The following is a 13,359-nucleotide window of genomic DNA, read 5'->3' on the forward strand; positions in this document are numbered from 1 at the left end:
TTGAACTTTTTTGATAGTCACAATTTGTGATGACTTTTCATAAAAGTGCATCCTTCTAGATGTTTAATCCTTAGTCAAGGGCAACTTAAACCCAGCAATGAAATGTTAAAATATGAAGCATGAGAGTATAAAACATTAATAAATCATACCCTGCTTGCACATAGGTGAGTTAATGTGATAATAAATCATTCAGATTGGGCCATCTGCGTATAAGCTGAGGAACACAAAAACTGCAGACCATGAAGTAAATCCATAGATTTGTATTCACAAATATATAAGTAACCATTCTGAGTTTTTTTAAACAGTGATATTAAAAATTGTTTATACTTTGTGGGGCGATAAGTCTATCAGTATTACATATTTATGAAATTATACACATTTATCTAAAACAGCAATTTAAACTAAAGCAACAAGAGAATTATTATTTTAAGTGTATGACATCTAGGTGTCAGCACCTTGTGTAGCCATTGTCAGGTCAATAATAGCAATGGGCACATTTTCTGATTTTAAATTTCAGACAATTTGTAAGAAAGTGCTGAAATTATTTACCAATCGGTCCTGACTTGCAGCCACGTTACTATTTACAAAGGATGAATAGCCGGAACAACGTTTGCCAGTGGTAAAAAAAACCTAGTTACAGGAGGGTGCAGCAACTAGGTGACCTGGAGGTGACAGGGGGCCGTAGCTACCGCACCCCTACAATGGCCAGGCTGCTGCCTGCACCCACTATCATAGCAGAGCTACCACGGTGACGCTGAAACAAGGCTTCACTGCGCATGCTCACCCCCAACCATGAACAATGACCATGGATACATTTCCATGCATGGTGCAGGAACCCATAAGATTCAATAAATGGAGCCTTTCAAAATGCACATGGAAAAGGCGTGACAAGTACATATGCCACTTTGATGTGTTTTCACACAGCCTGTTAATTAAATTGTCAAGTGTCCTTCTCTGATTCCCTTTACCTGGAGAATGAACTTGGTGTAACGAGCCTCTATATCAGTGTTTCTCAACTCCAGTCCTCAGGACCCACTAACAGTGCAGGATTGTCAGGTGACCAGTGAAATAATTATACCACCTGCTACACTGTGTCAGTCAGTAATGAATACACCTGTGCTCCAGCAAGGAGATATGGAAAACATGTACTGCTAGGGGGTCCTGAGGACTGGAGTTGAGAAACACTGCTCTAGAGTCTATATGAAATGACATTCGCTTGTCTAACTGGATTCCCTACATTTGTTGTTCCCAATTTACAGCTGCTTCAGTCTCCTATGCTTTAGACACGACCCTATTATTTTAGTTTTTTGTACATCAGTAAACATAACTCTAAACAAATTGCAATCTAATTAAAAATAATTCATACATGTTCTTTGTTTAGTTATTTTATTAAATTAGTTATTAGCAGCATGTAAAGCAAAATGAAGGTGTATGCATTATTGTAGTTTGTTGTTTTTACTTTGTCTTTCTTTGCATTTTAAATAAAATATAATATTTATTTTTCCATTGGTACCCAACATAATAGCAAATGCTTTCATACATAGAAACAAATTATTCATAATAATAATCATAATAATAATATTTATGACATTATCAAAAAGTTGTCCTACAGTTGTTCTGTCCTAACTTTCTGTCTTTGAAGTAAATATATTATTAGACAACAAATACTTTCAGATGCAGTTTGGTTTCTCCTTAACTGGCCACTAGAGGTCCTCAGAGTACTGTCTTTAAGGTTTCTATCTGCTGCTACAGCAAAGTCTACACAAGTGGAGGATTATTTACACGGTTGCCATTAGAAACTGCAGGACGGACTTTAAAGCTGTTATTGTGAGGAGTTATTTAAAAACTATTTTGAAATTAAATTAATTTGGATATATTCATTTCAGCATTGTTATCCTAAGATTTGTGCATTGCTGATAAGCTACTTGATGTTTATAAAAGCCACAAGCCTTTTTTTTTTATAAAAAATTTTTTTATTTTACAGATATTTGCATTACGTTTTTGACCTGGGAAATGGTGCGAATCTAATTAAAGGGAGCTCTAACAAACCTTTAAATGACCATCAATGGCACAATGTTATGATATCAAGAGACACAAGCAATCTTCATACTGTAAAAATTGACACAAAAATCACCACACAGAGCACAGCAGGAGCCAGAAACCTCGACCTTAAAAGTAAGTGCTGAAATATTATATTTATGTGTATGTCTGTTTTATATATAGGTATATCATCATCATCTGCATCATATATATAGTGCCATGAAATCCGCAGCGCTGTACAGAGAACTCACTCACATCAGTCCCTGCCCCATTGGAGCTTACAGTCTAAATTCCCAAACATACACATACACAGATCGAGAGAGAGACTAAGGTCAATTTCACAGTAGCCAATTAACCTACTTGTATGTTTTTGGAGTGTGGGCGGAAACCGGAGCACCCGGAGGAAACCCACGCAAACACAGGGAGAACATACAAACTCCACACAGATAAGGCCAAAGTCGGGAATCAAACTCATTCCTTTAAACATTGAGACATGCAGAATCCAGACAAAATAAGCTCCACCCCCAACCCACACTAAACCCTCTAGCCCCTTCCCAAAATGCCCACTCTTGTGCGAAGGTCCGAGATGCGGGGAAGGTATGGTCTGCCACACACAGGAGAGGCAGAAATTATATGAGCTGAACCAGTGTTCATGCCTATACAGACTGCCAGGTTGTAGTGGGCAGTTGGCCAGAAGTGGACACATAGGGGCATTTTTCAGGAACGAAGCTTTAAAACCCTGAGACTGTAACTAGAATATATTACGGATTTTGAAATTCCTCCTCTGAATAGTAATAGACATAAAATTATTGCTAAATCTAATAGTTATGTTCAGTTTACGGTGCACATTTAAAGTTTCAGCACTAAATTGAACGTTTTCACATTTCAATGAAATTGATTTTAAATTATGCTGAAATGACACCGAGAGATCGGTAGTTTTGCCAGAAACGTTTTTTTTTTTACTTCAGTTTTTTGGCACTCAGCAATGTTACATCTTCAATTTTGTTGCAAGGTTCTCAATCCATTTAAATGCAATTGAAGAAAAAGAGATTTCACCACTAAATCTCACTTATAATAACTCTAGTTCATAGTACCAGTAGTAGGGAAATTTCAGAACTAGCTTAGATGTACATAATATATTACATTTATATTTTTACATTAGCATATGGTTGCTACTTAAAGAGATGTACAGTTTTTTGTATATATGTTATACCACTGTCTATTATATAGTTAGTTACAAGCATTTTCAAGTTACCAACTGCACAAGTCAAAGAGGTTTAAATTCTGCTTTACACTGCAATGTTTATTATTACACTGCAATAGTTATTATTACACTGTAATGTTTATTATCCTCAGGGTCGTCACACTTTTGAAAATCTTTATATGGGACAAAACATGATCCTGATATTTTTTATATACATACTTATGAAGTTTTATAAATATTTGCATCAACTACTGACTGCACTCACTATTAGTGGTCATGCTACAAGCTACAATGGACCATACAAGGCTTGCTTAGAGAGTCTATTGGAGCTTATCAACCTGTGGATCTCCAGGTGTTGCAAAATTACAACTCCCAGCATGACCTCCAAGCTATTAGTCGGCTAGCTAATGGCAAAGCATGCTGGGGATTGTAGTTTTACAACATCTGGAGAACCACAGGTTGGCCAGACCTGGGCCCTATGACATTACAGTACAGTTACCACGCATCAGTAAACCTAGTCAGTCAGTAGAAATTCCCATAAAAATACCTCCCAACTGTCCCAGTTTAGGTGGGACAGTCCCTATTTAAGAGCCCTGTCCCGCCCGCATACACCTTTGTCCTAGGGGATATGTCCGCTACCTCTGCGGGATCATGATGACATGTTTTGTAGTGATTCGGCTCATCACAGCCTGATTCCCACACTCATTGCAAATAGACAGGTGGGCCCCCGGGAGGGTAGCCTGCCCTCAATATTCGGGAGTTTCCCGAACACTCCTGGAGAACAGCCCAATATGGTGTGTGTCCATGTTTCCCACAGAATTAATAGACTGCATATTCAGAAATATTAGTTCACCGCTCAGCATGGCCGTCTCAATGTGTAGGTCACTGTTGCATGTCTTGCATATTACTTCAAACAATGAAGAGAGTTTTAAATACAACAAAAAAAATTGAACGAAACACAACCACTGTGATTACTGTTATTGGGAACTAACAGACATTGTCTACTGAGCCAAAAGAAATCAATGTCACGGAAATCTTAAACTTTTTATTGAATTATCTTCACTCTGTAAAGCACAAATAGAAACTGGAAAAAGAAAGAGGAACTTTTTCTAATTAAAAAGTGAAATAAACTATATTGCTAATTTAGAAAAATGGATTTGTCTGTAATTGAGCCGTCTGTATGTAGGAGGTGGGAGGCGAAAGCTGTGTTTTTCACAGTGATCTATTGTTAAAGGGACCTCACACGAAAATAACAATTCTATATAACAAGTCTTGTTCTGCTAAGTAATCCATGAACACCCCCCATGATTGTTGTCAGATAGTTTGTGTTCCTAATGTATAATGAGTTGCTTAGTAGATGGCCATGTTTATTTGTGCTATTTCATTGCATCGTAGTAGAGCAGCTTTTGGAGCTACAATATATGTTGACCACTTGGCTGTTAAACATTCTGTGCCATTATATTGACGGGGCTGCCCCATATCAGAGATAGAAAGACCACTATTTTGTCCACCAAGCCCTGCAAATGTTGGTAACACGGAGGAGGGCGGCTGTTCCTGATGTGAAGACTCTCCAGGGGCCTAGTCTGATTTCCTGGCTAGTTAGTGGGTATATAAATAAAAGACCAGAGAGCCCCCTGAATACCTGGGTGTTTAACATAAGTTTACCATGAAGTGGACACTGGTTAGTAAAGTTGGTGTCATTGTGCTATATAAATTGGGCTACAATAGGTATTACCTATGCGTTTCAAGTTGTTGGTCTAATTGCAAACTATAAATGCAATCTGTAAATATCAGTTAATAGCTTTATTACACATTTACTGGCCTTCAGGTAGTGACATATTCTAATTATTTTTGTGCAGTGATAATTAATTGTCAGAGGGTGCAATAAATACCTATTTTTGAAGCTAATCAGATGTCAGTTAAAAGTTATTGTTAAAGCTTTTTATTTATTAAATAGTGTTTATTATATGTTATGTGTTCTGTAGATATTTATCTGTTGTATTATTATGATTTATTTGTTTACCTGTTAATTAACACTGAGTGTAACTATTGATGCATTGTGGGTGGTCATGGCTAGTGAAAAGTCTGTGTGTAGCACTTTATTCTGTGTTGTTGATAAAGGTCTCTTTAGAGCATGGTTGAGTAGTCCCCCCGAATGTTCTAAGACCTTCCAAACACCCAGGAAGACAGTCTAACCTCCCGAGTCCCACCTTAACTGCTTGCATGTGTGCATCTGTCTGTGTGCATCTGTGTGCTTGTGTGTGCATGTGTGTGCATGTGTGCATGTGCACAGGTGTGCATGTGTGTGCAGGTGTGTGCATGTGTGTATGTGATGGCGCAGCATCAGCGGTTTATTCATACTTGCCTACTTTCAGGCAGTGCAGTCCGGGAGAGGGGCGTGACTAGAAGGCAGGAGGGGCGGGACACTGTCAATCGTGTCATTTTGGCCCCGCCTCGGAAACTATGTTTTGAAGCCAGGGGCGGGGCCAAAGTGACGAAATTCACAGAGAATCGCGTTATTTTGGCCAGGGAATTGCGAGATGGGGGAGACTTGCCTGCTCTACAGGGAGACCGACCCCGGATTTCGGAGGTCTCCCAGACATTCCAGGAGAGTTGGCAAGTATGGATTTATTGCAGTAATGCTATCCTTCCTTGAGCCCTGCTGCACTACACAGCCGTTGGTGGCATATCACCCATACCCAGACCTTTGCTGGCAGCATGCTCCGCACAGTACTACTGGCTCCACCCAGTGGTACTGGACAAGTCCCTTGGACGGAGCAGGAGACAACCTAACAGTATGTTTGTGGGTGGAGACAGGAGCACCCTGAGGAAACCCACACAGGTTTTAGTGTGACCCATGGCCCGAGCACTGTGAGGCAGCAGTGCTAATTACTGTATGCAGATAAGTCACTTCAAAAGGACAATAGACTTCTAGGTACTGTCATTTATATGCTAATTAATGCTTGATTGTTTGTGTTGGGCAGTTGGGAAGGTGGAACTGTGCATTCCGTTCCTCTGGTTAGATAACACAGAATACAGGTTGCACAACACAGAATTACTATTTAGGGACGTTGTGATTTTAGTATATGTACAGGAGGCAATGGAGAGATTGGCATGAATTGGCATCTTCCCTTTGACGCCAAAACACATAGTCCCAGCAATACTGTTGTGTTCTTGTACAGCTTACTAACATTAATATAGAAACATATGCTTCAAGCATTGTGTTATAGATAAACCATCATTATAAAATTAATAAAATGCTATAAAACATAAACTACGTAATGCCATATGTATTTAAAGCAATGATAAAGCATGGCAGCATCACATCATTTAGTGAAGGATGTCTATTTTACATGCCAGGTAGTATTTTCATTTTGATATAAAAACAGAGACTTTATACCACTAGAGGGCAGTCTGACAATGTTACATGAAGTCGTACTTGGAATTCTAAAAATAAAATTACCAAGCAACAAACCTGTCAACTCCAAGTGATTTCATGTAAGGGCTTAATGATTTGGAGTCAGAGTCATTAAGGCTTTTGAAGGTACTATGAAAACATATGGCCAGATTTTGGACAAGTGAGTTAGTGTTAGTCCAGGATTATGCCAGACGCAGTCTGCAGGGTGCTGGGAAGATTCTATGATATAGTAAGGATGCATTATGCAGAATCTTCAGCAGTACCATGAACACTGAGGGCAGAGTCATTAAGGGGAGCAAAGCAAAGAAAATGAGCAAGTTTGATTCTGGACAAAACATGTTACAATTCAAGGGGTGCAAATTAGTTGATTATTTTGCACAAGTTAAATACTGTATGTATTAAATTTTTCATGTAGCACACAAATACTTGATAGCTTTATGTATACACTGACATTTAAATTTGATCTGCTATACGCCAACTATATATCTGTCCCTACATTTTAAATGTACCACCCCCTCCAATGCAACATGGTTTTGCCAAGGTGCAAAGTTACTTTTTTTTTTTTTTTGCTTTGCTTTCCTTAACGACTCAGGCCCTGACAGAGGAAACATTTTCACCAGCACAGGGGTAGTCAAGATTCTATCGCATAATGCAGTGGGCTATGTGGTGAGACCATATATAAATGGTGATTCTGGTTTTCAGTTTTAATCTAAAAAAATAACCTAATTAAGAGCTTTTCTGGCATTTTTTTATTAAAACCAAAATATCTTAAAATCTGACACCTCGGCAAAGCTTGAAGGAGCCTAGAGAAGCTTGAGATCAGCTCAGGATCTTCACCACGCTGGTTCCCACGTCAGCACAGCCATATTTATAGGACTGAACTGATCAACCACTCACATTTCTTCCTATAATCACTCTTCCAATTCTCCAGGTATCCTCCCCTGGGTCTCCTATCTTCTCTCCCATTGGAACCCCTCTCTGTCTTCTGACATTCTTCCCTGGCTCTCTGTACCCTCCCCTGGCATGCTCTCCTCTGCCCCATCTCCTGATAACATCTCCTCCTCCCTGGTACCCCCTGCACTCTCCTGTTACATTCTCCTCTCCCCTGTCCCCTGATAACATCTCCTCCTCCCTAGTACCCCTGCACTCTCCTGTTACCCTCTTCTCTCCCCCGTCCCCTGACAACCTCTCCTCCTCCCTGGTAACCCCTGCTCTCTCCTGTTACCCTCTCCTCTCCCCCGTCCCCTAACAACCTCTCCTCCTCCCTGGTAACCCCTGCTCTCTCCTGTTACCCTCTCCTTTCCCCCGTACCCTGACAACCTCTCCCCCTCCCTGGTACCCCCTGCACTCTCCTGTTACCCTCTCCCCTCCCCCGTCCCCTAACAACCTCTCCTCCTCCCTGGTACCCCACCCCCTTCTCTCTCCTGTTACCCTCTCCCCTCCCCCGTCCCCTGACAACCTCTCCTCCTCCCTGGTACACCCTGCTCTCTCCTGTTACCCTCTCCCCTTCCCCGTCCCCTGACAACCTCTCCTCCTCCCTTGTACCCCCTGCTCTCTCCTTTTACCCTGTCCCCTGACAACCTCTCCTCCTCCCTGCTACCCCACCCCCTGCTCTCTCCTGTTACCCTCTCCTCTCCCCCGTCCCCTGACAACCTCTCCTGCTCCCTGCTACCCCACCCCCTGCTCTCTCCTGGTACCCTCTCCTTTCCCCCGTTCCCTGACAACCTCTCCTCCTCCCTGGTACCCCACCCCGTGCTCTCTCCTGTTACCTTCTCCTCTCCCCCGTCCCCTGACAACCTCTCCTCCTCCCTGGTACCCCACCCCCTGCTCTCTCCTGTTACCCTCTCCTCTCCCCCGTCCCCTGACAACCTCTCCTCCCTGGTACCCCCTGCTCTCTCCTGTTACCCTCTCCTCTCCCCCGTCCCCTGACAACCTCTCCTCCTCCCTGGTACCCCCTGCTCTCTCCTGTTACCCTCTCCCCTCCTCTGTCCCCTGACAACCTCTCCTACTCCCTGGTACTCCCTGCTCTCTCCTGTTACCCTCTCCTCTCCCCCATCCCCTGACAACCTCTCCTCCTCCCTGGTACTCCCTGCTCTCTCCTGTTACCATCTCCACTCCCCTGACAACCTCTCCTCCTCCCTGCTACCCCCTCCCCTCCCCCGTCCCCTGACAACCTCTCCTTTTCCCTGCTACCCCCTGCTCTCTCCTGTTATCCTCTCCCCTCCCCCATCCCCTGACAACCTCTCCTCCTCCCTGGTACTCCCTGCTCTCTCCTGTTACCCTTTCCTCTCCCCCGTCCCCTGACAACCTCTCCTCCTCCCTGCTACCCCACCCCCTGTTTTCTCCTGTTACCCTTTCCATTCCCCCGTCCCCTGACAACTTCTCCTCCTCCCTGGTACCCCCTGCTCTCTCCTGTTACCCTCTCCCCTATCCTGACAACCTCTCCTCCTCCCTGGTACCCCCTGCTCTCTCATGTTACCCTCTCTCCTCCCCTGACAACCTCTCCTCCTCCCTGGTACCCCCTGCTCTCTCCTGTTACCCTTTCCTCTCCCCCGTCCCCTGACAACCTCTCCTCCTCCCTGCTACCCCACCCCCTGTTTTCTCCTGTTACCCTTTCCATTCCCCCGTCCCCTGACAACTTCTCCTCCTCCCTGGTACCCCCTGCTCTCTCCTGTTACCCTCTCCCCTATCCTGACAACCTATCCTCCCCCCTGGTACCCCCTGCTCTCTCATGTTACCCTCTCTCCTCCCCTGAAAACCTCTCCTCCTCCCTGGTACCCCCTGCTCTCTCCTGTTACCCTCTCCTCTCCCCCGTCCCCTGACAACCTCTTCTCCTTCCTGCTACCCCCTGCTCTCTCCTGTTACTTACCCCCCCTCCTCAGTTGGTGAGAATTGTTTTTTTATTTGATTGTAACATGATTTGTTTAAACATCAAATTACATTGATTTTTTACCCCATTTTATTATATATTTATTTCACTACCACTAATAAACACCATTTATTTGCATGTGGAAAAAAAATGGGAGTATAAACCACTGAATTCCCCAGAAAATAGACATTGGAAACTAGAAATCCTAATGACAAAACACTAACTTAGGTCTCATGAATCCAAACACAGCCCATGTTTGCAGCTTTGTAAAGCTGAATGTTACAATCACTTATTGTACACAACAAGCCCCCTGGCATAATATAAATATGCTCAACCAAAATACAGCATTATTTTTCCCAATATGTCATCTGATGAAACTAAATTTGTATTACGATGCATTCCCGTATTTAAATTAAGCATCTGTCGCTCTCTCTCTCTCTTTCTCTACTGTTCTCTTTTCTACTCCCCTCCTCTCTTACTTCCGCTCTCCTTCATTCTCTCTCCCTCTTTGGGCTAGATTTACTAAGCTGCGGGTTTGAAAAAGTGGGGATGCTGCCTATAGCAACCAATCCGATTCTAGCTGTCATTTTGTAGAATGTACTAAATAAATGAAAGCTAGAATCTGATTGGTTGCTATAGGCAACATCCCCACTTTTTCAAACCCGCAGCTTAGTAAATCTACCCCTTTATGTCTCTGCCCCTCTCTCTCTTCTTTTGCCTCTCTCTTTCTTATACTCTCTTTCCTACCCTCTCGCTCTCTCATTCTCTCTCTCAGCCACTCTAATATTCTCTCCTACCCCCCCCCACCTTCTCTCGTTTCCTTTATTTTTTCCTTTCTCAAATTCAAGTTTAAAAATTCTTTATTGACAAGGCCAGCCAGAGCTTAGCATTGCCAGACCATTCGGAGGATTGGGAAGTGGAGAAGAGGTTTACATTACACTGGTATAGGTGATATAATCAGGTGTGAGTGGTATCTCACTCCATTGTGATTTATCGGGTTCCACTCACCCTGTGACAGGTCCTGAGATATTGTGCAGCTTGTTCCATTGTGAATTGTCCTTTGAATAGATTGAAGTTGACCGTGGAGCTGAAGTCGTATAGCATTTCCGTCCCATGTATACATGTTATATACATATACAAAGATTATCTGCGTGATTCACTGTCTTTATTTACATTTTCTATACATTATATTTACTGCTGTGCTTCAGAATACTAAAAAAAATCAATATATAGATAATGTATTAATTTACTGAGGCTACCCCAGTTAGTTATCTTGGTAACTACACCTGCAGTTCCTAGGTTTAATTAAGATCACTGTTGTTCAGATAAGCTGAACTTAATTGGAATAACTAAGTCTGCCCTCTATATAGGGAGAGGGACAGAAAAATAGATCAATGTGCCGATGAGAAGATTGATACAGAAACAAGGGGTAAACAAAACTGTTGGAGCTTCTAGATATTAATGGGCTTCAACATGTATATGATTTGTGTGTAATTAAGAATAAATAATATTACAGCATAATCCTAAATAAATTCTAGACTGATAGGGTTGGTGGCTAGAGATGGGCCAAATTGTTGCAAAATTTTGTGCCGTTTTGTTGAGGTTCGAAGTTCCTATGATACATGTTCAACTTTCACGGAATGCCAACTTTTACGGCCAAATTCTGGACAAGGTATATACAATATTTGTAATATGTACTTATCTTGTACTTTTGCCATACTGTAATGTACACTGATTCTTGTTAAATAGACTTCACAACGGGGAGGCTTTGGCAGAGAAAGGCAGCAAACCTTACTTCCGGCGGGGGTTACCTCCAGTGATAACAGTGTTATTGATGGTGTTAAGCCCTTGATAAATAGGGAGAAGCCCTATAGCCAGAGATAGGACTTTTATCTCTTCCGTAAATAAGACCCTACGTATTGTCTACTTACAATCTACTGCTTGAGGTAGGGGAGAATGGGGCCATTGGCCCTGTAATCATCAAACTGCCTCATTCCCAGGGCAGATGTGCTCTGCTAATCTATATCAAATAATAAACTCTGATCGCTCTAGTGCAAGTTATATAATGAACCCAACTCTTTAATTAGTTGCTTTGGTTTATTGCATTTACACTTTTGTATTATTGAACTTATTTAGTATCAAAGTGGTATATTTAATAGCATAGTGAATATTTACTATAATAGTGGTATATTTAATAGCATAGTGGTATCTGCACATATGTCCTGTAACCCATAGCAACCAATAAGATGTTGTCTAAAAAATGTATAGGCTATACCAGATTTCTGCACATTGCACCACTGTGCTCAATACGCTTCTTCATTTGCATGTAATCCCCTAAGTCCTACTCACAAAAAAATGCAACAAAGCAGAAACACAACTGCAGCTCATTTAAAATGCATGATACCAGGCTGTGATGTCAGCAGCCATTACATATAAATACAATCCCATCCTGTTTGGAAGCCCTTGCTTTGTAAATATATTATTAACTTTACTGTATATACTGTACTGTAGATGGTTATCATCATTATAAGCTATTTATATAGCACCACTAATTCTGCAGCGTTGTACAGAGAATTCACATCAGTCCCTGTCCCAATACAGCTTGCAGTCTAAATTCCCTAACATACACACACATACACAGACTAAGGTCAATTTAATAGCAGCCAATTAACCTACTAGTATGTTTTTGGAGTGTGGGAGGAAACCGGAGCACCCGGAGGAAACCCACCCAAACCGGGGAGAACATACAAACTCCACACAGATAAGGCCATGGTCGGGAATTGAACTCATGTCCCCAGTTCTGAGAGCTGGAAGTGCTTACCACTAAGCCACCATCAGGGGAGGGCTGGCAAATTTTAGCCCAGGAGGGCAAGACTTGACTTAGCAGGAACATTTTAAAGGGAAAAAAATTTAAGGTGGTCCAGTGACTAAGCCCAAGGTAGTCCACCATGGGATCGGCCAGAGGGACAGACACCCCCCCTGCCCACCAGCCCATCGTTTCTCCTGGCCACAGTGCTGCCCTGTTAGTTGTTTCTTCATCACTATCTGTTTGTCTGTCTCTGTTTACATACCACCTGCCTGTTTCCATTTTAAACTGTTTAATCTTACATCGGCCTAGGCAGATTTACATAATGTGTATTAGTATTAGATTTGCTAAATAAAACCCCATACCAAATTACGTTGAGCCCGTCAGGCTATTGTGCTCACGGCGAGACAAGGACAGGTGTCTATATATACATCTTTGTTTGAATTAGGATTTGCATTGAACTGGTCAGTATTATTTCAGACTTGACAGAGCGATCAAGTAACCCCTGACCTTAATTACTCTAATTGACAGCTAGTGCAGTAAAATGTGTTCCTGATTACTTCAGTCCGCATTGATTTTGTCACTACCAAGTGAAATACTAATTAATGATGTCCTGTTTCCCTTAACCATCTTGGGTCTTTATAAATTATATATGGTCATGCAATTTGTTTTTAGAACAATTATCGATATTTTTTTTTGAATTTTAGACAGATAAATAACTGTTTAAAGAGTTACTTAACCAGGTCGTATTTCTTTCTCAAAGAATAAAAGAAAATTCATGCAGAGACTATTGTTTTTACTGTATTTATCCAGATTATGGAAATATTATGCTACATATGAACAAAGCGAAAATATTGGTGTGTATCTGTGAAGGGTGCCCCCGATGGCCATAGCTGCAATTACATGCGGTGCTTACTGCCCTGGCTAGCTGGTGGGTACTGGCAAACAATAACAGAGACACCCCCTCCGAATACACAGTCATGATATGGAGGGGACACTAGTGTGTGTGCGTGGTGCAATAA

At 42.0% G+C, this 13,359-nt stretch overlaps 1 protein-coding gene across 22 annotated transcripts in view; it reads left to right on the forward strand.

Annotated features, from left to right (window-relative positions):
- NRXN1 (neurexin 1) overlaps positions 1 to 13,359 on the forward strand; it is a 1,083,382-nt gene that overhangs the window by 567,210 nt on the left and 502,813 nt on the right. For all 22 annotated transcript variants that reach the window (XM_075204069.1, XM_075204087.1, XM_075204059.1 and 19 more), the window contains one exon: positions 1,985 to 2,175. In XM_075204069.1, the coding sequence (XP_075060170.1) occupies positions 1,985 to 2,175 (191 nt within the window). The remainder of the gene's footprint in view (positions 1 to 1,984; positions 2,176 to 13,359) is intronic.

Source organism: Mixophyes fleayi, chromosome 3, assembly GCF_038048845.1.
Source record: "Mixophyes fleayi isolate aMixFle1 chromosome 3, aMixFle1.hap1, whole genome shotgun sequence".
NCBI lineage: Eukaryota > Metazoa > Chordata > Amphibia > Anura > Limnodynastidae > Mixophyes > Mixophyes fleayi.